This window comes from Oncorhynchus tshawytscha, linkage group LG01 (assembly GCF_018296145.1).
Source record: "Oncorhynchus tshawytscha isolate Ot180627B linkage group LG01, Otsh_v2.0, whole genome shotgun sequence".
NCBI lineage: Eukaryota > Metazoa > Chordata > Actinopteri > Salmoniformes > Salmonidae > Oncorhynchus > Oncorhynchus tshawytscha.
Window position 1 is genome coordinate 58,696,571 of NC_056429.1, and position 22,347 is coordinate 58,718,917.

The 22,347-nt window shown below is 43.4% G+C and overlaps 1 protein-coding gene across 2 annotated transcripts; it reads right to left on the reverse strand.

Moving 5' to 3' along the window:
* Positions 1 to 5,134: 5,134 nt before the first annotated feature.
* Positions 5,135 to 20,409, reverse strand: LOC112254286 (rap1 GTPase-GDP dissociation stimulator 1-like). Of its 2 annotated transcripts, XM_024426686.1 has the most exons (14): positions 20,131 to 20,408; positions 18,118 to 18,222; positions 16,292 to 16,414; positions 14,906 to 15,031; positions 14,538 to 14,666; positions 14,210 to 14,335; positions 13,922 to 14,065; positions 10,891 to 11,022; positions 10,529 to 10,663; positions 10,244 to 10,369; positions 7,996 to 8,135; positions 7,741 to 7,867; positions 6,850 to 6,978; positions 5,135 to 6,746 (listed from the first exon to the last, which is right to left on the reverse strand). In XM_024426686.1, exons 1-14 carry the CDS (start codon positions 20,141 to 20,143, stop codon positions 6,619 to 6,621), a joined length of 1,683 nt encoding a protein of 560 aa, XP_024282454.1. In that variant the 5' UTR covers positions 20,144 to 20,408; the 3' UTR covers positions 5,135 to 6,618. The 2 variants fall into 2 exon arrangements, with proteins under 2 accessions (XP_024282454.1, XP_024282461.1); XM_024426693.1 differs by lacking the exon at positions 16,292 to 16,414 and having other exon boundaries at positions 20,131 to 20,409.
* Positions 20,410 to 22,347: the final 1,938 nt, after the last annotated feature.

The following is a 22,347-nucleotide window of genomic DNA, read 5'->3' on the forward strand; positions in this document are numbered from 1 at the left end:
CAGCAGCATCAGTTAACATTTGGAAAATGTTAACATGGACATTTTCTATTCTAAGGTACTATGACTGGATTGATGTGGGCAACTTGACAGATAAGGTTCATGGGAAATGCACCTTGAAGACTGAAGTACTTGGAAAGAAAATACATTTGTGGCCCGTAAGGCTGTTCACATCCTGATCAAACCTACAGATAAAACAACTCTTTGAGTCAACAGGGGGTGTTATTCGCAGTATGATTTCCTGTCTTATCCCTTACCCAACAACATCCTCAAACCCTCTACTCTGTACAAAAGCAATGTGGGGTGTATTGTGTAAACATGAGACCCACTTAACAGAGACCAAGGACAAACCCTATCACTTGAGACCTGTGTCACCTTGGAAACTAGTTATTGCCCTCCCAGTCATGTCAGAGGAGAGTGGAACTAAGGGATTCCTATCTATGCATCAAGATCTGCAAGATCTGCTTCCCACAGGAATGCTGAGAGGCCGGATGGTGGCTATTATAGGGGGCTTAGCAAGCAGAAATCTACAGAAGGTCAAACAAAAGATGCTTGTGTGTGATCCCTCACCTCCTGTGGTATATAAAATGCTGGGTTATCATCTTTGTCCGCCATGTACAGGTGTAGGATCGTAATTTGTATTATCGCAGCAAAATAATTCTGCAGCAACAGGATTTGAACATTTAGTCTATTCACTCTTTTCTGCAGATGTAATGTTGCTTGATCGTGGTTAGGCAATTAGCTGGCCAAAATTAGGCTACATGAAAGTGCAGTACTATTAATAAAACCATGTGTTAGTGCAGGTTTTTAGTGAATTTATGCAAATCCTGTGGCAGAGGGAACATTCTCAGAGACAGCATAGTAATCAAATTAAGATCCCACATCTGTATACTGTCTGTCTGTTATACAGTGCCTTCAGAAAGTATTAACATAGCTTGACTTTTACCACATTGTGTTGTGTTAAAGCCTGAATTAAAAATTAATTAAACTTCAATTTTTTGTCACTGGCCTACACACAATACCGCATAATGTCAAAGTGGAATTACATTATTACAAATTAGTTAAAAATGAAAAGCTGAAATGTCTTGAGTCAATAAGTAGTCAACCTATTTTTTATGGCAAGCCTAAATAAGTTCAGCAGTAAGACTTTGCTTAAAAAGTCATATAATAATTTGAATGGACTCATTCTGTGTGCAAGAATAGTGTTTTTGATGACTATCTTGTCTCTGTACCCTACACATACAATTATCTGTAAGGTCCCTTTGTCGAACAGTGAATTTCAAACAGAGATTCAACCAAAAAGACCAAGGAGGTTTTCCAATGCCTCGCAAAGAAGGGCATTTATTGGTAGATGGGTGAAAAATGTCAAAGCAGACATTGAACATCCTTTTGAGCATGTTGAAGTTATTAACTACACTTTGGATGGTGTAGTAATACACCTAGTAACTAGAAAGATACAGGTGTCCTTCCTAACTCAGTTGCCGGAGAGAAAGAAAACCACCATAATTTGCAAATAAATTCATTAAAAATCCTACAATGTGATTTTCTGGATTTTTTTTTTCATTTTGTCTGTCATCGTTGAAGTGTACCTATGATGAAAATTACAGACCTCTCTCATCTTAAGTGGGAGAACCTGCACAATTGGTGGCTGACTAAATACTTTTTTGCCCCACTGTATAACAAAATGTGTATACTGTTTGCAGCATGGCACTAAAGTAATACTGCATAAAATGTGGCAAAACAAGTCACTTTTTGTCCTGAATACAAAGTGTTATGTTTGGGGCAAATCCAATGCAAAACATTACTGAGTACCACTCTCCATATTTTCAGGCATAGTGGTTTCTGTATCATGTTATGGGTATGCTTGTAATCGTTAAGGACTGGGGAGTTTCAGGATAAAACATTTACGGAATGGAGCTAAGCAGAGGCAAAATTCTATAGGAAAACCTGATTAAGTCTGCTTTCCACCAGACACACCTTTCAGCAGGTCAATGACTTAAAACACAAATCTGCACTGAAGTTGCTTACCAAGAAGACAGTGAATGTTCGGGAATGGCCGAGTTACAGTTTTGACTAAAATCTACTTGAAAATCTATGGAAATACCTGAAAATGGTTGTCTAGCAGTGATCAACAACCAATTTGACAGAGCTTGAAGAATTTAGAAAATGACAATGGGAAAATGTTGCACAACCCAGGTGTAGAAAGCACTTAGAGACTTACCCAGGAAGACTCACAGCTGTAATTACTGCCAAAAGGTGATTCTAACATGTATTGACTTAGGGGTGTGAATACTTACAGTATGTAAATGAGATATTTCTGTAATTAATTTTCAATACATTTGCAAAAATGTCTAAAAATATGTGTTCACTTGAGTGTGTGGACAGGTGTCTTTTATACAGGTAACGAGTTCAAACAGGTGCAGTTAATACAGGTAATGAGTGGAGAACAGGAGGGCTTCTTAAAGAAAAACTAACAGGTATGTGAGAGCCGGAATTCTTACTGGTAGGTGATCAAATACTTATGTCATGCAATAAAATGCAAATTAATTACTTAAAAATCATACAATGTGATTTTCTGGATTTTTGTTTTAGATTCCGTCTCTCACAGTTGAAGTGTACCTATGATAAAAATGACAGACCTCTACATGCTTTGTAAGTAGGGAAACCTGCAAAATCGGCAGTGTATCAAATACTTGTTCTCCCCACTGTAGTTCAAAGCTTCTGCTCTTTTTTTAGAAGCTGTGGGGAATGTTGGTCTATACATGGCATGTAGGTTTCGCAAACTGGGATTTCGGGGAGGGGAATGGGCAGGGTATATGCAAATGAAATACTGTACTATTTATAATAGTTAAAAAAGTGTAGTGTTTTATAGAACTGTGTTTTTATTGCAGGCATTACTTTAGTATTTAGTACAGTGTTTCTGTGTGAATAATAATGTAGTATTCACTATAATAATCAACATTATTCTACAACATTCTATAGTTTTATCACCAAAGCCCCATATACTACCCACCATTGCGACCTGTACGCTCTCGTTGGCTGGCCCTCGCTTCATACTCGTCGCCAAACCCACTGGCTCCATGTCATCTACAAGACCCTGCTAGGTAAAGTCCCCCCTTATCTCAGCTCGCTGGTCACCATAGCATCTCCCACCTGTAGCACACGCTCCAGCAGGTATATCTCTCTAGTCACCCCCAAAACCAATTCTTTCTTTGGCCGCCTCTCCTTCCAGTTCTCTGCTGCCAATGACTGGAACGAACTACAAAAATCTCTGAAACTGGAAACACTTATCTCCCTCACTAGCTTTAAGCACCAACTGTCAGAGCAGCTCACAGATTACTGCACCTGTACATAGCCCACCTATAATTTAGCCCAAACAACTACCTCTTTCCCAACTGTATTTAATTTTAATTAATTAATTTATTTTGCTCCTTTGCACCCCATTATTTTTATTTCTACTTTGCACATTCTTCCATTGCAAAACTACCATTCCAGTGTTTTACTTGCTATATTGTATTTACTTTGCCACCATGGCCTTTTTTGCCTTTACCTCCCTTCTCACCTCATTTGCTCACATTGTATATAGACTTGTTTATACTGTATTATTGACTGTATGTTTGTTTTACTCCATGTGTAACTCTGTGTCGTTGTATCTGTCGAACTGCTTTGCTTTATCTTGGCCAGGTCGCAATTGTAAATGAGAACTTGTTCTCAACTTGCCTACCTGGTTAAATAAAGGTAAAATAAAAAAATAAAATAAAAAAAGTGAAGTATTACACACCATACTACAGTGTGTAGTGTTGTATTCTACAGTATACTACGGTTTACTACAGAGTTCTGTAGTATTCTATAGTAAACTGTAGTAGTTTTTCATGTGTGCTTCCTGTCTGTCTAGTGCTCACAGTCTCTGGGGAATGCTCTGCTAGAGTACAAAGAAGATGTAAGAGTCCGTGACATACGAATGACATTCAAATGTCACACGACTTGTACGCTTCCATAGACAACTTGGTATGCTGTGATAAACAGATCTAACATGGATGGCTCTTACAGATGTCTATTTCTAGTGGTATGTGGTCCTAAATGTTTATCCCACACAGATGACTTGGTACATACTGCAACAGAAATGGAAGCCACTGACATGACGGTCACGCTCCAGGTTCTAATTCCAATGTTGCGAGATGTGCAGTGCGACTCCAATAAAGACAAACTGGTATACAACCATGTTGGTTATAGAGGTGGTTATCTGATTAGCTCAGGGTGCAGAACTTGGGGCAGGTTGGCAGCAGTGTTAATGACACACTCAGGACTCAGCTGTGCTCTGCCTGGTGTGAGACACATGCACATACACACACACACGTACGTGCGCACGCACACACACACACACACACACACACACAAGAATACTGTCTGGGCCCGTGGCCCAGTATCCCACTCTCCTGCGGAGATCACCCATATGTTGGCCACTGTGCAATCTGTGGCTACCCAATGATACACGTACAAGCATGTATTCACACACATAGATCACACTCGAAAACACACACAGAGAGAGAGAGAGAGTACTGTACTGTGCACATACTGAGACTCATTTCAATAAGGAGCCCCGGAGAAGCATCTAATGTACCCTAAAACTATGTTGCCACCTAGTGGTTAGAATGGTTGTCTTCCTTTCTAATGTGCTACATTGTTGTTTCCCTGTCCTTCTACAGGCGGGACATACAAGGGCTTTTTACACAGTATTTATGGTGTAAAGCACAGTACGGGCCTTTAAAACCTAACTAAAACATGACCTCTCCTGTAACCACGGAGGCTTTACCACAACTCATTCTCCTCACAGGGAAAGAGCCTAAGGGAGTCTGTGTGAAACAATGTGTTAATCAGTGTTTCGAGTACGTTAGCAGAGTGAGAAGAGCAGCCATCATGTTCAGAAAATGACAAGTAGACAGCAGACCCAGTATTGAATTGTAGGGGGAAAAAAGACCAGCAGCCCTCCTCCAGTTTTTTTTCACCGGTCCTACGTTTTCAGATCAGTGCAGACGAAGGAAAGGAGACAAGGACAGGAAGTCTTTTAGAGAACTGAAACACACCCACAGTCATTCATATATATACTCCAATGAACAGAAAAGAGTCACAGGCCATGGCCATTCATATTTTTATTTTATTTCCAGTTGTTTCTGTAAGCCACCCTTTTTAAAACATCAAAATAGTTATATTTCAAAGATAAATTCAATAACAACAACTCAGCTCCCATTGAGTAGCCTATTAGGTACTATTAAGGGCAGACAGAGGGACGGAGGGCTGTTTTCAGTTGATATTCACGATGTAAATGCTTTTGAAAGAGCCAGCCAGTCTCCGTTGGGCTCTAGACACCTTAACAAATTGGTCTTAAAAGGAGTTGGATGAATCAGCGGAGCTCTGAGTGCAACATTAAAGCTCCCTTCATCACGAGCCCTTTGCTGCCCCAGCATTCACACAACATATTGATCTCTTTTCATCAGAATGTTGGAGCTGGCACCCAGTGGGAAAGCTGCCTGACACTCTCACAGCTCTGTAATGATTACCCTGCCCAGTGCCCACCCACCCGGGCTCTTAGATAACTAGGACTGAGCTAGATGGGAATTTGTCAGTGGGAATTTTTTTGGGGGGGATAAATGTCTGGAGATCTTCCCTCTGACAACATGAGATAAAAACCTCTTAGGTCTACAGTTACTGTTATCTTCCTGGTACCTGGATGACAATCAAATAATACTTTGGAATAAACTCCAAACGCCTCGCACAATTGTTAATCAGATTAGATTTCTTACTTCCTCGCGCACAGTTTTAACAATTAGAACGTACTTTGGTAAAAGATCATGATTGAGATATTGACTTTGAATGCTTTTTTTGTCCTGTACACTGTAGATATTGCCAAGAGAATCTCACTATACGAGATCCACAGAGAAGAGACAGGCACGGTCATATTCTTGGAACATTTACATCCATATACATTGGTCAATACAGAGCATATATAGAACATCACATTGATAAACAGTGTCAGATGTTAGTTTTATGTTTTCCATTGAGGGTTAACACATTAGATGCTATGAATAGTAGCCATTGTTAACTCTATGGCGCATACATACGCAAACATTTCCTTTGACAATATACACTGATCCCTACAGGAAATCTACATAGTGTACATTCAACTGATTGGTGTACTGATTAGAATAGCTATTTCACACATACAGTAAACACTCTTTCTACAGATGGTCATGATGAGTGAACCGGGGATGTTGTGATTCGTGTGCGTTTTACATGGGTTGGCTCATTCAGCTTGTGCTTCGAACATCGGCAATCACCTTGTTACCTCTCTGTCAGATTGGGTTGGTCAGTCCTTGTATATCTCTGTCCAACTGTGTTCTCCATAGGCCAGGTGAATGAAAACCCAGCTTTGGAAGACTGTCAATATGTCTTTTCAAACCCTCCACCTCTTTTCCCCTTTCAGAGCGAGGGATGGGTTGTTCTCTGGTGAAGTGCTGTTGGTGGGTAGGATGGTGTGGTCACGGTAGTAGGGTGATGGTGGTGGCACGTGGTGCGGAGAGTCTATGATCACATTGGCCAGGGCAGTGGTCCGGTCAGGACAGTCTAGTTCGTTTCAGAGAGCATGGCCAGCACTGTGTCGGCCTGTGTGGCTAGCTTGGTGCTGGAGTGACCAGAGAGCTTGGTTAGCGTCTCCTTCAGGTTTAGAGATTCCATTTCTTCCTTCATCATGCCTGAGAGAGTGAGAAAGAAGTAGAGAGAGGACATGCGTATATGTGTGTGTGTGTGTGTGTGTGTGTGTGTGTGTGTGTGTGTGTGTGTGTGTGTGGTACCTACTGGAGTTGGCCAGGCTACAGATGAGGCCTAGGGCGCTGAACTTGACCTCCACTGCCCCCACTGGATCTTCCAGCATCTTCTGCAGTGTAGGCAAGAGCTCTGCCTCCTGGAAGGATTCCTGCATGGAGTCTGGAGAACAGCAGGACACACACGCACACACACACAAAGAGGGGGAATTAGTATAAACTAGAATAAGCTTACAGTAATTCGCCATTGTAAAATATGAGCTGATATTATTACATTAGCAGTATATTATTACATACTGATATAATATATACTGACATTATTACAAATATACACTTAGTATACCAAACTTTAGGAACACCTTCCTAATATTGCCCTCAGAACACCCCCCTTTTGCCCTCAGAACAGCCTCAATTCGTCAGGGCATGGACTCGACAAGGTTGTGTCAAGTTGGCTGAGTGTATTTTGGGTGGTGGACCATTCTTGATACACACAGGAAACTGTTGAGCGTGAAAAACCCTGCAGCGGTGCAGTTCTTGACACAAACCGGTGCACCTGGCACTTACTACCATACCCTGTTCAAAGGCACTTAAATCTTCTGTCTTGCCCATTCACCCTCTGAATGGCACATATACACAATCCATGTCTCAATTGTCTCAAGGCTTAAAAGTCCTTATTTAACCTGTCTCCTCCCCTTCATCTACACTGATTGAAGTGGATTTTTACAAGTGACATCAATAAGGGATCATAGTTTTCACCTGGATTCACCTGGTCAGTCTATGTCTTCATGTTTTGTATACTCAGTGTATTCGTTTTGGTTACTGTCAGTAAACCTGTATCTAGTTATATTATGCTAGTCCAAATGGTAGGTTTAGATGTATTGGTCTTTCCCTCTGAATGCTCTCAAAGGATAGAAAAATCCCTCACCAATGTCAATGGCAGATGCAATCGCCAGGGCAACCAGGGCTTCATTCTGCATGATGACGTGTTCACTGGTTGCCATAGAGATGAGGTGACGCACCCCATCTGCTTTGGTTACAGCGTTGATGACTTCCTGTCAAAGTCAGGAGGGAGAGAATTAGCCTCTAGAAGAGATGGGGATTACGTACTGTATGTATGGTGTGTGTGCGTGTGTGTGTGTGGGTATGTGTGTGTGTGCACGCGCATGTGAGTGTGTCTCACCGGAGCACGACTGTGTCTAATAAGGGCAGCCAGGAGGCGGTTTGCCTCTCCCCTGACCCCTGCATGGTCTCTTGCCTCACACCACTCCATGACCCTCGCCAAGAGAACCTCATCTTTGCCCAGCACCGTAGCTGCCTCCTCTGACAGAGGTCGAAAGGAAGGAGCGGAGGAAGAGAGAGTCGGAGATAGAGAGCGGGTGTGAGAGATTGAGATAAGGGAGAGAGTAGAGATGAGAGAAATATGTTGGGTAGAAAGGGATGATTGAAAGAGAGGGATATAGAGGAGAGAGACAAAGAAAGAGAAGGCAGGAAAATAAAGAACAGAAAGGATCAGAGAGGGTGAGGACATTAGAAAGTGTCAAGGGAAAGGGGATTGCAGAAGTTGGAAAGAGAACCACAGAGACGGGCAAAGAAACAGAGAGTCAAGATTGAGGTGTGCTAGTGAGTAAAGAGAGCAGGAGTGAGAAAGCAGACTCAAGAGTGGTGACTCCCTTTAGACTAGTGTATTACCTCAGTAGACTCCAGTAATCAAGGGGAGCCACAGTACCCTGCAATTTACCGTGACAGGTCATAGCAGTGCCTGTGGCGGCTTGGCATTTACTTTATTGTTTGGCGCTGAGACCTCCCACAGACAGTGTAAATAGGCTGTGATTCCAACAGTGCCGTTGGACATAGTATAACATTACAACATCTAATGGAGCTGAATTAACTATCAATTACAGGTGGTTGGTTGTGGGAACAACAGCCCTGTTTCGCACATTTATCACAACTAAAATGACTCCCACCACATACAGTTGCAGCCAAGTGTATTTGCACGCTTGCACTTTTCTTACAATTCCCTACTTGTTCAACAAATACTTTGAAATTGAAAAAGGTCTGTCCTTGAGGTTTGATAATGCTGTGTGGTTGCTTTGCTGCCTCTGGCACTAGGGGCCTTGAATGTGTGCAAGACATCATGACATCAGCAGATTACAAAGGTGTCTTGGAGTGCAGTGTTCAACCCAGTGTCCAAAAACTGTGTCTCTTGAGGGTTGTGGGTCTTCCAGCAGGAGAAGAATCCCAAAATACACGTTAAAAAAATCACCCAGATATGGTTGAAGAAGAAACGTTGCACAGTTCTGGAGTGGCCAACGATGAATCCAGATTTGAATCCCATCGAAAATCTATTGAGAGATCTGAAAACAGTTGGTGGAAGGCACACCTCAAACTTTAAAGAATTGGAGTGGTTGAAGAGTAGGGCAAATTGCCAGTAGAAAGGTGCAGCTCATTGATGGCTACAAGAAGTGTTTGTCTGCAGTTATCTTGGCCAAAGGCTGTGCAACCAAGTACTAGCTCCGGGTGCCAATTATTTTGTCAATGCCATTTGTTTCTATTTTCGTAATTAAAATTGTAAAAGTAACGGTGCTACATATAGGGTTTTTTTTGTTTAATTTTAGCATCGTATTTTCAGAAAATGTCCATAACATATATCATTGTACCATCTAAATCACTGTGAAATATATTTTCACTAACAAAATTTTTTGTTTTTACAGCTGTTTGAAGCTGGTGGACCAAAACCTCTGTTTGAAGCTGATGGACCAAAACCTCTGTTTGAAGCTGATGGACCAAGACAGAAAGGTCCATCAGCTTCAAATAGCTGTAAAAACAAAATTTTTGTTATTGAAAATAGACGGTACAATGACTCCCTAAACTATTGTTTTCTCACATAAACTGAAGAATTTTACAGCCAGGAAATGAGTGCGAGTTCCACTAGATAAACCAGCCAGAAAGAACAGTTTTCCCAGTTTATCAACAGATGCCACTCGGGCGGGAAAAATCAATAGGCAAATATCACAGCCAATCACAACACTGGCAGGTAAACAATACTCTGAAACATTATCATTCCACTGTTAGTGCCAGATATATTATCAACATTTTCTGAAATTATAATGCAAAGATTTTTGCAAATCATTTGTGTAGCACCTTTAAGTTTCCCGAAAATAAATTGGTTGTGCAATGTTGAAAATATAATAACAATGTGTGGAGACCAAAAGTATTTTTCCTCAAATTTCTACATATTTTAAAAGAAATAGGGATTTTTTAAAAGAAAAGTGCAAGGGTCCCAATATGTTTGGCTGCTACCGTATAATTACCTCTATACCGGCTAAATGCATCATGCCTTTATGATTTTAGCTTAATCAGATAGAGTATAACCCACACATCTACACTGAGCACACACCCCTCCTCCACCAAACACCTTTTCCAGTCACCTTGGCCATCCACCATCATGCGCAGGGTGCCCAGCAGTTTGAACTGCACTGGGGGCATGTCAGAGCGCAGCAAGGTCCTGATTCTCTCTGTCACCCCGTCCTTCAGCATCCTCACCTTATTAGTGGCTGAAACACCAGGGAGAAGAGGGATCAAAGGTCAGAGCTGACAGTCCTGAGAAGAGCTTACAAGAGAATACCATTAGTGATTCATTTCATGGTGTCAGTTTGTGTGTGTGTGTGTGCGCACATGCATGTGTGTATGTGGTTATCCATCCTAATATGCACCTGGGATGGCCAGGTTTCTGAGAGCGCTCAGTCCGGCATGCTGGACGGACACATCGCCTTCGTCCACATGCTGCTCTAGCAGGGTCAGGATATGAGGAACCACCCCCAACTCCAACATCTTCACACAGTTACTGTCTGAGAAGGTTGAGAGAGGAAGGGCGATAGAGAGAGGGTAGAGAAGAGACAGTAATTGATGAGAAGAGACAGTGAAAAGATACAGAGAGAGAAAGAGGTGATAAGGTAATCAAATATGAAGATAGGCAGGGGCTTAGAACATCAGAGACGGGGGAGAATCCATTCTCATGTCAAAACCAAATCAGACAATGCAGATAGGTCAATCTGAAGGCATTTTGCCATCTTACCGTTCCTGGCAAAATTGGCGATGGCCAGGGCTCCAGACAGCTGCAGCTGAGTGTTGGAGGACTGCAGCCAGGAGAGCACGTCCTGGTACACCACCCCTGTGCCCTCGCCGAAACACTTCTGCATGGACTCATCTAATGCACCAAAACACAGCACACAGGGAAAGGCAGCACATCAGACTCGTCAACCACCAACTATACATTTTTTGTGATCAATATTTCATTTATAATTTAAATGTTTATTTATTTCACCTTTATTTAACCAGGTAGGCTAGTTGTGAACAAGTTCTCATTTACAACTGCGACCTGGCCAAGATAAAGCAAAGCAGTGCGACACAAACAACAACACAGAGTTACACATGGAATAAACAAACATACAGTCAATAACACAATAGAAAAAAAGTCTATGTACAGCATGTGCAAATTAAGTAAGTTAAGGGAGGTAAGGCAATAAATAGGCCATGGTGGCGAAATAATTACAATTTAGCAATTTAAACACTGGAGTGAAATATGTGCAGACGATGAACGTGCAAGTCAAATGGCAAATGTACCTGCGGGGGAAGGATGGCCAGCCACTCAGGAGGATGATTTTTTACTAAAGTGGAGATAGAGGCCGTGCTAACCGAGATTGATGCAGGCCATTTCGGAGTGAAGTGCATGAGTGAAGTGCAACATCGACCTATACGCTGATTCGGTGAGTGAGTTTACAGAGAAGTACATTGGAGATGTTGTACCCACTGTGACTATTAAAACCTACACTAACCAGAAACCATGGATAAATGGCTGCATTCGCGCAAAACTGAAAGCGCGAACCATGGAAAGAGGTCTGGGAATATGGCTGAATATCAACAGTGTAGTTATTCCCTCCGCAAGGCAATCAAACAAGCAACATGCTGGTACGCGGACAAGGTGGAGTCGCAGCAGAGTCTACAGGAAATCTCAGACTACAAAAAGAAAACCAGCCACGTCACGGACACTAACGTCACGCTTCCAGACAAACTAAACACCTTCTTTGACCGCTTTGAGGATAATACAGTGCCACCGTCGCGGCTCGCTGTGTTAACCCTCAAAAGGCTGCTGGCCCAGTCAGCATCCCTAGCTGCGTCCTCAGAGCATGCGCAGACCAGCTGGCTGGTGTGTTTACGGACATATTCAATCACCCCCTATCCCAGTCTGTTGTCCCCACATGCTTCAAGATGGTTACCATTGTTCCTGTACCCAAGAAGGCAAAGATAACTGAACTAAATGACTATCGCCCTGAGGCACTTCTGTCATCATGAAGTGCTTTGAGAGGCTAGTCAAGGCTCATATCACCTACACCTTACCGGCCAACCTAGACGCACTTCAGTTTGCATACCGCTCCAACAGGTCCACAGACGACGCAATCGCCATCACACTGCACACTGCCCTATCCCATCTGGACAAAAATAATATACCTATGTAAGAATGCTGTTCATTGACTACAGCTCAGCATTCAACACCATAATACCCTCCAAGATCATCATCAAGCTGGAGGCCCTGGGTCTCAACCCCGCCCTGTGCAATTGGGTCCTGGACTTTCTGACGGGCCGCCCCCAGGTGGTGAAGGTAGGAAACAACATCTCCACTTTGCTGACCCACAACACTGGGGCTTCTATCTCAAGGCCGTCATACTGCTAAACAGCAATCACTAACTCAGAGAGGCTGCTGCCTACACTGAGACCCAATCACTGGCCACATTAATAAATTGATTACTAGTCACTTTAAACAATGTCACTTTAAATAATGCCACTTTAATAATGTTTACATATCTTACATTACTCATATCACATGTACAGTACAGTATTTTATACCATCTATTGCACCTTGCCTATGCCGCTCGGGCCATCGCTCTGGCTGGCCTCCTTCAACCACTCCCTGTTCCTCATTGCCCCTGGTCCCATATATCCCGGGACTTTGTCACCGGTCTCCCTCCGTCAGATGGCAACCCCACTGTGGTAGATAGGTTTTACAAAACTGCACATTTCATTCCCCTTCCCAAGTTACCCTCAGCCAAGGAGACAGCCCAGTTTATGGTGCAGCATGTCTTCCCGGATCCATAGACTTCCGGGTCGACATGGACTCCGATCGGAGTCCTAAGTTCTCGTCCAGGTTCTGGAAGGCATTCTGCACCCTCATTGGGTCATCGGCCAGCTTGTCCTCCGGGTTTTATCCTCAGTCCAACAGCCAATCGGAGCGAGCCAATCAGGACCTGTAGACTACTCTTCGCTGCCTTGTCTCTGTCAACCCCACCACCTGGAGTACACCAGCAACTCCCTTCCCTGCTCGGCCACTGGACTCTCGCCCTTCGAGCATTCCTTGGGTTACCAGCCCGTGCTCTTCCCTGAGAAAGAGGTCAGCTGTCGCGTACCTGGAAGAGAGCCTGGTCCACTCTTCTTAAGACCACCTCTAGGTATCGGCGACAGGAGGATCGCCACCGGACCCCATCTCACCGCTATCGGCCCAGACAGAGGGTATGGCTGTCCTCCAGTAATTGCCCCTACGGGTGGAGTCTGGAAAACTTTTCCCTCTGCTGTTTGTCTTCTATTGCTCCGTACCCTCTGTATACATCCCACTTTCCATGGGTCTAGGATTAAACCATTGTCTCACAGCCCTTTGTCTCCTGTTTCCAGTTCGTCTTGTCTCATCTTGTCTCTTAAATGTCCCCAGCATGTTTTCCGTGTGTTACCTTCTCTCTTGTTCTTGCTTATTAGTCTTCCCGGTTCTGACCTTTCTGCCTGCCCTGACCCTGAGCCTGCCTGCCGCTATGTCCCTTTTAGACTCTGCTTTGGACTACGAACCTCTGCCTGCCCTTTTGTCATGAAAAATATTTTGACAACCGAACCATCCACCTCCTGTGTCTGCATCTGAGTCATATTCTGAGTCGTGAGAGATGTGAGTTGATAGACAGTGAAATGGTGTGTGTGTGTGAGTGAGGCATGGACACAGAGGGTTAGGTTGAAGGGGAGGATAGTAAAGGGTTTCTGGTGCCTCCAGGTCAGGTTGAGATCCTTACCTCCCAGCAGGAGAGACACGATGAGGTTGGAGCCGATCTTGATGCTGCAGAGATCATGGGGGTCAGAGCCACCCTGTAGACCTCGAATCATCTCAGACAGAGCCTTAGGCACCCCCGACTCCACAAACTGCAGCTTTAGCACGTCTGACAAGAGCAGCACAGGAGGGGTTTGTTAGTCTGAGCACACATTCATTCAACCCTTCATGTGAAAAGCATAAACCCCATACAGCCTATTTCATCTCGCGTGTCTCTGTATAAATTATATTTCAGGCCCTTGTCCAGACTCACCACTCTCTCCCAGGGATCCCAGAACCTCCAGTATGATGTGTCTTCTCTCTGCGTCAGGAGCCCGTTTCAGCTGGGCTGTCAGCACCTCTGCCACGCCCACCTCTACCAGCGCCTCCCGCGCCGTGTCTGCAGGGATCAGAGGCCAAACGTTTTTGTCTAAACCTTTATCTAACAAGGTCTTTCAGTTATGAAACAATTATCATTCACAGATAAGATGTGAGGAACACAATATCAACTGGTTCAAGTCAATATACAGTGTAAAGTCTCCAAAACAAATGAGTCATTCCTCGTCTCTGTGACCCTCTAAAGTTCCTCTGGTGGTCCTCACCCATGTCGGCCAGGTTACAGAGGGCCAGCAGACACACGTTGACCAGTGGGTCATTCTCTGGATACTCCCTCATGATGGCCACCAGCCTGGGGATCACCCCACTCTGCACCAGCTGATCCTGCTGGGCCGCTGAGAGAGGGAGGAGGAGAGAGAATAGAGGGAAAGGGAAAGAAGGAGGGAAAGTCTAATGGATTGAGACTGAGATAAATAGACATAGAGAGGTGGAGGCACACACATCCACACACGAAATCCACCAGGACAAGCATTGCCTGCTAAGATTACAGAATTAATTGAATTAATAGGGTACAATTCATCCTGTCACTGCAGGTAAAGCCATGCCCCGGCCTGCTAGAGTCAGGCTCACTCACTGTTGTCGAAGCAGATGCGTCCGATGGCTCTTCCAGTGTGGAGCAGCAGTTCCTCATCTGCACTGTTCAGCAGGGGCACCAGAACCTTCACTAGCCCTGCCTCAATGCACGTGTCCCTCACGGCCGCTTTAACACAGGGACAGAATTTCATCAACCTCTGATTCTACCCACAGTGAGCCTATGGCATTGGACTGGATCTTGGCAGATGTAAATGAAAAGTACTCAAGGCACTGTCAGTGAGTAATAACCAAAACCACCCCCCCATTTTTGGTTTAGGGGGTGGTTAGTACTGAATGCAAATAACTGAGTGGCAGAGGTGCTTTAAGCATAGCACAGAATAATGCATAGAATAAATAACAATGTATAGTGAAAGAAGGACAGGGCACATCAGTAACAGATATTATGCATCGATCCAGTAACATCTACATAAAGTTAGAATGTGTCAACATCAAATGTGTCAACATCCATAGCAAAATCAACTTATTTTGTTTTAATCAGTGAGTCTTTCTAACACAGTATGAGTCAGAGTAGTAGTGATTAAGGCCTTGGTTCTCTGCATTAAACTCAGATTGCAGGCTGGTCTCAGACCAGACACCGATAAAATCGGTGACACTAAAATTAGTATGATATGTTACATTTGGTATGGTTACATAAAACAGAAGGTTACTTAATTAAGGCAAAAACTAAAGTAGCGTTGTTGGTTGGGGTGAGTGTACAACGCAAACGTCTAGCAACCCAAAGGTTGCATCTTCTAATCTCATCACGGACAACTTCAGCATTTTAGCTACTTAGCATGTTAGCTAAGCCTAACCTTAACCCTTTAATCTAACTCCCAACTCTAACCTTAACCCTAACCTTAACCCTAACCCCTAACGTTAGCGTTAGCCACCTAGCCACCTAGTTAATGTTAGCCACAACAAATTGGAATTTGTAACATATCATATGTATTGCAAATTCGTAACTATTGTACAAATTACAATTTGTATCATATCATATGAATTGTAATTCGTAACATATCATACAAAATGGATGATGGACATCGACAAATTAATGCATACCATACCAAACCTAACATACAGTATCATACTATCAGGGTAGCCTAGTGGTTAGAGGAGCCTAGTGGTTAGAGTGTTGGACTAGTAACCAAAAGGTTGCAAGTTCATATCCCAGAGCTGACAAGGTACAAATCTGTTGTTCTGCCCCTGAACAGGCAGTTAACCCACTGTTCCTAGGCTGTCATTGAAAATAAGAATTTGTTCTTAACTGCCCTGCCTAGTTAAATGAATTTAAGTTTTCTGGATTCTCGTTTCCAGGTTGCAGATTGGTATTCATGCCCCATACCCCCTGTCCCTTTGTCTATAGTAGTAGGGTGGCATCTAATCTCACCTTCCCTGGCCATTTCTGCCACCACCAGTGCCACCTGTTTGGTGAGGAGACTCTTCTTCCTGAGGGACTGGGCCAGGATGGGAATGATACCACTGGAGGCAATCTCCACTGCGGCACCCTTCTCTGGGGACAGATAACACATACTTATATGGCAACTACCTCTGGGTATGGATATAGAATAGAATAGAATGGAATATAACTGAGGAAGGAAAATTACCATTGGCTCCATAGTAACATAAATATCTTTATTGACCTATAGACAACTTGCTAATTGTCAACCAGAAATTAGTTCTGACACAAAACTCTTGCTAATGTACTGTAAGTGTCACAGCAGTAGATATAATTCAATTTCCTGTCAATCTTCTCTGTGTTGAGATTGATCAGGATCACTGGGTGCAGAGGTTGTCTTCGGCCATCCTCTTTCTACACCTGTTTCTGATTAACAGTGACTCTAACCCCTCTGTAATGAGACCAGAGAGAGAAACTAAAATAGAATCCTCCTCTGTTGAGCTTGGGAGGCAGATTCATTGTCATTAAAGCAGCAACATGCAATAGACACAGAGGAAGACCTGATATTAGCATTTCCCCTTTCAAAGAATGACACAACAGCCAAGGAGGCAGGTCAGGTTGTCAGGCTACGCTGTGCTGCTATGGTAACGTCCCCTTGCCCGTTTTTGAGGGGAACCAAATTTAGCTGCCAGTGCACAGTGCAACTTCAGATAAACTGGATATTTGCTGGAGCAGAGAGAGAGAGAGAGCTAGAGAATAACCTGAACTGTCCCTATCACACTTCCTTCAGTTCATTCTTTCTCTCTGACCCCCCACACACACAGCACTGTGATGTTTTAGCCTGGTCTCATAGACTAGACATGACAGAGTAAAAGTACATACGGGACACTCAAGTTAGTATGATATGTTACGTTTGGTATGGTTACATAAGACCAAAGGTTACTTAAGGCAAAACGAAAGTAGGGTGGTTGGTCGGGGTGGATGGGTAGGCGTATAATGCAAACGTCTATCAACCCAAAGGTTGTGTGTTCGAATCTCACCACGGACAACTTTAATATTTTAGCTAATTATCAACTTTGCATTTACTTACTACTTTTTTAGCTACTTTTCAACTAATTAGCATGTTAACAAACCCTTCCACTAATCCTAACCTTACACTTTAATCTATCGTTAACCCTAACCCCTAGCTAACGTTTGCCACCTAGCTAACGTTAGTTACAACAAATTGAAATTCATAACATATACATTTAGTAAATTCTTAACCTAGTGTACACATTTTTATTCATTACATATCATACGAATTGTAATTTATAACACATCATAGGAAATTGATGATGGATGTCCACAAATTAATACATACCATACGAAACGTAATATATCATACGAAATGGAGTGTCCTGGATTTATGTTTACTATCTTAAGTCTACCCCTGAGTCCAGGTTGGATACAGAGGAGAAACAGCAGAGGTGTTCTGAACACTCCTGCAACACTCTCACATTGAAGCAGTCTTTTAAAAGCTGGAGATTTGGGCTAAGACCACGACAGGCATCCAAAATCTGATAAAAAGAGAAACTTTGCGCCTCAACCCAGTAACTCAAAAAAGGGGGGAAGGACAGATTCCAAAACAACCTGATGAATAACGTTGAGATAATTTAAGCTGAGACGATAGATCCACATTGCTACTATAGTTTCTAGAAGCTATGGCCTTGCTTGCCATGGCCAAAGCAATGCCATAAAAGCTGACTGATGGGAACAGGCAAGAGTGAGATTGATGAATCAGAGGTCAGTGTCTACTGCAAATGTGTGTGTAGACTCACTCTTCTCTAGTAGTACAGCCAGCAGGGTGTCCAGATGAGGCTTCAGCTCCTGCTCTACCAACTCCGTGCTCACACTGATGGCATTCAGTGCCTCAGTCAGGGAGTCTGCAACATATACAGACACAACACACACATACACACACACACACATGCACCAAGCGCACACACACCCTCACAAGCACACACACAACAAGCACACACACACAACAAGCACACACACACACACACACACACACAACAAGCACACACACACACACAGGAAGAGAGACACATCATGTATTAGTCATATCCTCCTGCAGAACAACTACCTTGCTCACATATACAACAAAATATTCCTGTACAAATAATACATGCTGGTAACCGTACACCCTGATGCTGTATAAACATCAACACTGCAACTCCTCATGAACCTTCAGGATCTTCCAATCTCATAGTGGCTTACCAATGCACATACATGTCAAATGAATTGCACTTGTTAATGTTGGTGCAATTAATCTCAGCCAAACACATTGGCACATAGAGTATAGGACTAGAGTGATATGAATATATGAATACATAGGCAAAGAGGTCAAGTTGCATCATGGATTATACATCAGAGACAGCGAAGGGCTGGCAACGGTATCCCCCATGCCAGAGGCTAGGAGTAGAAGGGAGAGAAGTGGGGAATGTGTGTGCGTACATTATTTCCGCAACATGCCTCTGTCCCCTCCAGCTAGCAAATATCGGACTGCTTGGTGCGTGACGCTGTCTTGTCACATCCCACACTTTTCTGCTTGATGATGTTGTTGTGACAGGGGACACTGTGCGTGTGTGAGTGCATGAGTGTTTGGGGGGCGGTCTCCCCGTTCAGGCTCTCCATTGGTCTCCCTCCATACAGACAGATGAAAGAGTTATCATACAGTATATACATTATATATATATAAAAATTATATATATATATAAATTACTTTACAACTTCATTGAACCTATCTGAAAATAAAGCGATATGAACAAAAAAGAGCAGAGAACCCTTGACTTGAGCGCAGAGAGTAAGAGAGAGTAAAGCAGAGCTTAGTCAATGTGTGGGTGTGACAGTTAGCTGTCCTCTGTGCTGTGTCGTCAACACATACTTTCCAAGCAGAGCCACAGACAGAGAGTAATCACCTTGGCTAATCCCTGGTAAGCAGTGGGAAAATAGAACCTACAGTAGGGGGCTATCAGGGTTAGATATAGGCCCGGAACGATACCAGAATCGCAATACTCGTCATTATCGTGGCAAGGAAACTAAACTTATTTCGTAAAACAGCCCTGTTGTTGGAAACAATCCTCCAGAGTCCCATTTATTTAATTTCCAAGCTAGAGCACACAATATTTTACATACAGCAGGTTTTTAAAGGACCAAAAGACTTTGGTCTGCTTCGTGTTTTTATTTTTGCCATGGAAAAAAACATGACGATACTGGTATCGTTACAGCGATACCTAGTAAATACACAGAGTCAAGTACCACACAGATCCCAATTTCACAGTTTCCGTTTGTCATTCATAGTGTGTGTGCATGAGTGCGTGTGTGCATATGTGTGAGAGTCTAGGGAAATGCTGCGTACAGCAGAGTGTTAATCTGTTCCACTGATATAGATATAGGCCCCCCCCATAGTCCATATTACCACTGACATACCACAAACAAGGTGCTTCCTTTAGGTATCTCCAGCCCTCCCATCTCTCTCTCTCTCTTTCTCCCCTCCTCTCCCTGTCTTCCAGGGTTGCTTCAGAGACATCCCGCTGTGCCCTGTCTCTGTCCCACAATGTTTACCTGGGCCTGTAATGTCAGCCCATATTACTATGACCTTTAAACACAAGACAGGGAACTAAAATAGACAGGCTGATTGCGTCTTGGAATCTGAGCTACATCCTTGTTGATTCCCACTGTACTGTACATCCCCTGCTCCAAATATTGGCAATGCCTCCACTGCTATACCCACTCATTGGCATGCACACGCTGTAACGGAGGTTTTCAGAAAGGGTTTTTCTACTCACCCACGTCGGCCATGGCTGCAGGTCGGCAGGCGCTCACTACTGTCTCCCTGGGATTTTATCCCGGCTCTCTTGCTTCCTTCCTCTGCCGATACTGTATGTGTGTGTATGTATGTATGTGTGTGTGTGTGTGTGTGAGTGTGTGTGTTTGACTCAGTAATGAGAGAGCAGCAGCCCTGCTTCAGGCCAGGCGTGCCCTGTCTTCAGTCACTGCGCTTGCGTTCTCTCTCTCCCTCTCCCTCTCTCCCTCTCCCTCTCTGTCTTTATTTCCCTCTGTCTCACACACAGTAGACACTGTCTCTCTTCTCTGTACCACTCACTCCCTGCCTCTGTTTTTTAATTCTCTCTTGTCTTTCTCCTTCTAGTTCTCTCTCACACAATCCCTCCCCCACCCCACCCTCTCTCTCTCTCTCTCTCTCTCTCTCTCTCTCTCTCTCTCTCTCTCTCTCTCTCTCTCTCTCTCTCTCTTTCTCTCACTCCCTTCCATGCTCTCTCTATCTCCCTCCAGCCCTCCTTCTCGCTCCCTTTCTAATACGCTCTAAATCCTAAATCTCTCCAAAGCTCATCAGTCGACTATTAGCTCCTAGGAGACACTGAGACTGAAATACAAGAAGCCACAACAATGACGCAAAAACGGATTCCCTTTACTGGTCCAGCCTCCCTGTAAACCTTTAAAGATTACTTTAAAAAGGAACAATAACAACAAATAAAAAATGATGGTTTGATTGCTAAATAAAGGTCATAATGCAATATAAACTACAACACAGAGGCTACTGTGATAGTCCTATCACTAGTATACGACATCATCTTATTACCTCTTATTACATCATATTTCCTTCCTATCAATAAGACTTACTGGGCCAACAGAGCGTGAGACCTTCATTTCATAAGAAGTAGCTAAATGAAGCCACACCGGCGACACGTAATGTAAAGTATTACAAATCCAGATAGAACCTATTACTGTAGTGGTGCCAGGAAATTCTGGGGCAGTTTAAGAGGCTCTGTGAGCGAGTTGATCAATACTGGTAGATCACAAACCTCTATGTGGGCAGTGTTAACACCAAATTGATACCATGAATAATTTCATTACCATGTCCATGGTTGTGTATAGAAGTCACCAACAGAGGACGTTAAAGAGAAGTCCAGCTTAGAGCCACATGGATAGTTCCATTTCTGCTGCCTTGGTTTTGAACAGCAGGTGGCAGTTTAAGACAGCTCATTAAAACTAGAGTTTCTTCCCCCAAGGTTGGTGATTCAATTTTGTTTCTTCAACTTACATCCTTGTGCTGCCAATTCATCACCATCTGGAAATGCAGATACCGGTCAGACAATGGAACGTAATTAATTCAGCCCTTTTATCACTATTCGTGACAGTTACGCTATCTACTGAAAAACTGTCATGGAAAAATGACAATGCCATTGTCCAAAGCTTTAGTGTCGTGTTTGATCCCTCCACTCAATACTAATAATGTGGACAAAATATCAAGGCCTATTCTTTGTATATGAGTCATGTCCCACTCGGGATGAAGAGGACTAAGTAAGTCTGTAAATAGTTGCCCTCTTATTGGCTTTCAAAATGGCTATCTGCTTCTAACCCCATGAACAAAATCCATCATGACCCAACAAGACATGTTATCACAGGACAATCATAGGAGAAGCACGGAGAATGTAAGGAAACCCAAGTCTCTCTGACCAGCTTGGCCTCAAAGAAGGTTGCTCCGACACAATTTAACAGGGATTTCCCCCCCAGACAAGTCAGCCTAATGTATCAGAGGGTCTGAATAGGCCCCAGAAGGTCATGTTAGCTGGGTTCCTGACCACTGAGGGACTATTTAGCCTCATAGAGTCCGACCTATGGTAAGGCTTCAGAGTTATTAGAGAGATAGATCTTCCTCAGTGATACGTCCATCCCAGACTCAGTTAAAGTGAATTATATGGCTAAGTGCATCGTTGTATGTTAAATGCTCCATACATACACAGGGAATCATATTTAGTTAGACTGACGCAACAAAACCATTCACTTTTATTCACAGCATAGCACAGAGTGTTTTCTTTGAGTGCACCTGCCACAGAGACAACACGTAACCAAATGACCTACCAATCTGATTGGAGTTACAGTTCAGATAACTGTTTAATGGACAGAGCAAGTTTAAGATCAGCCTCTGGGGTATGTTAAGAGAAGACTCCAGGAGCACTTCTGAAGTGCATCAGCTCTCACGG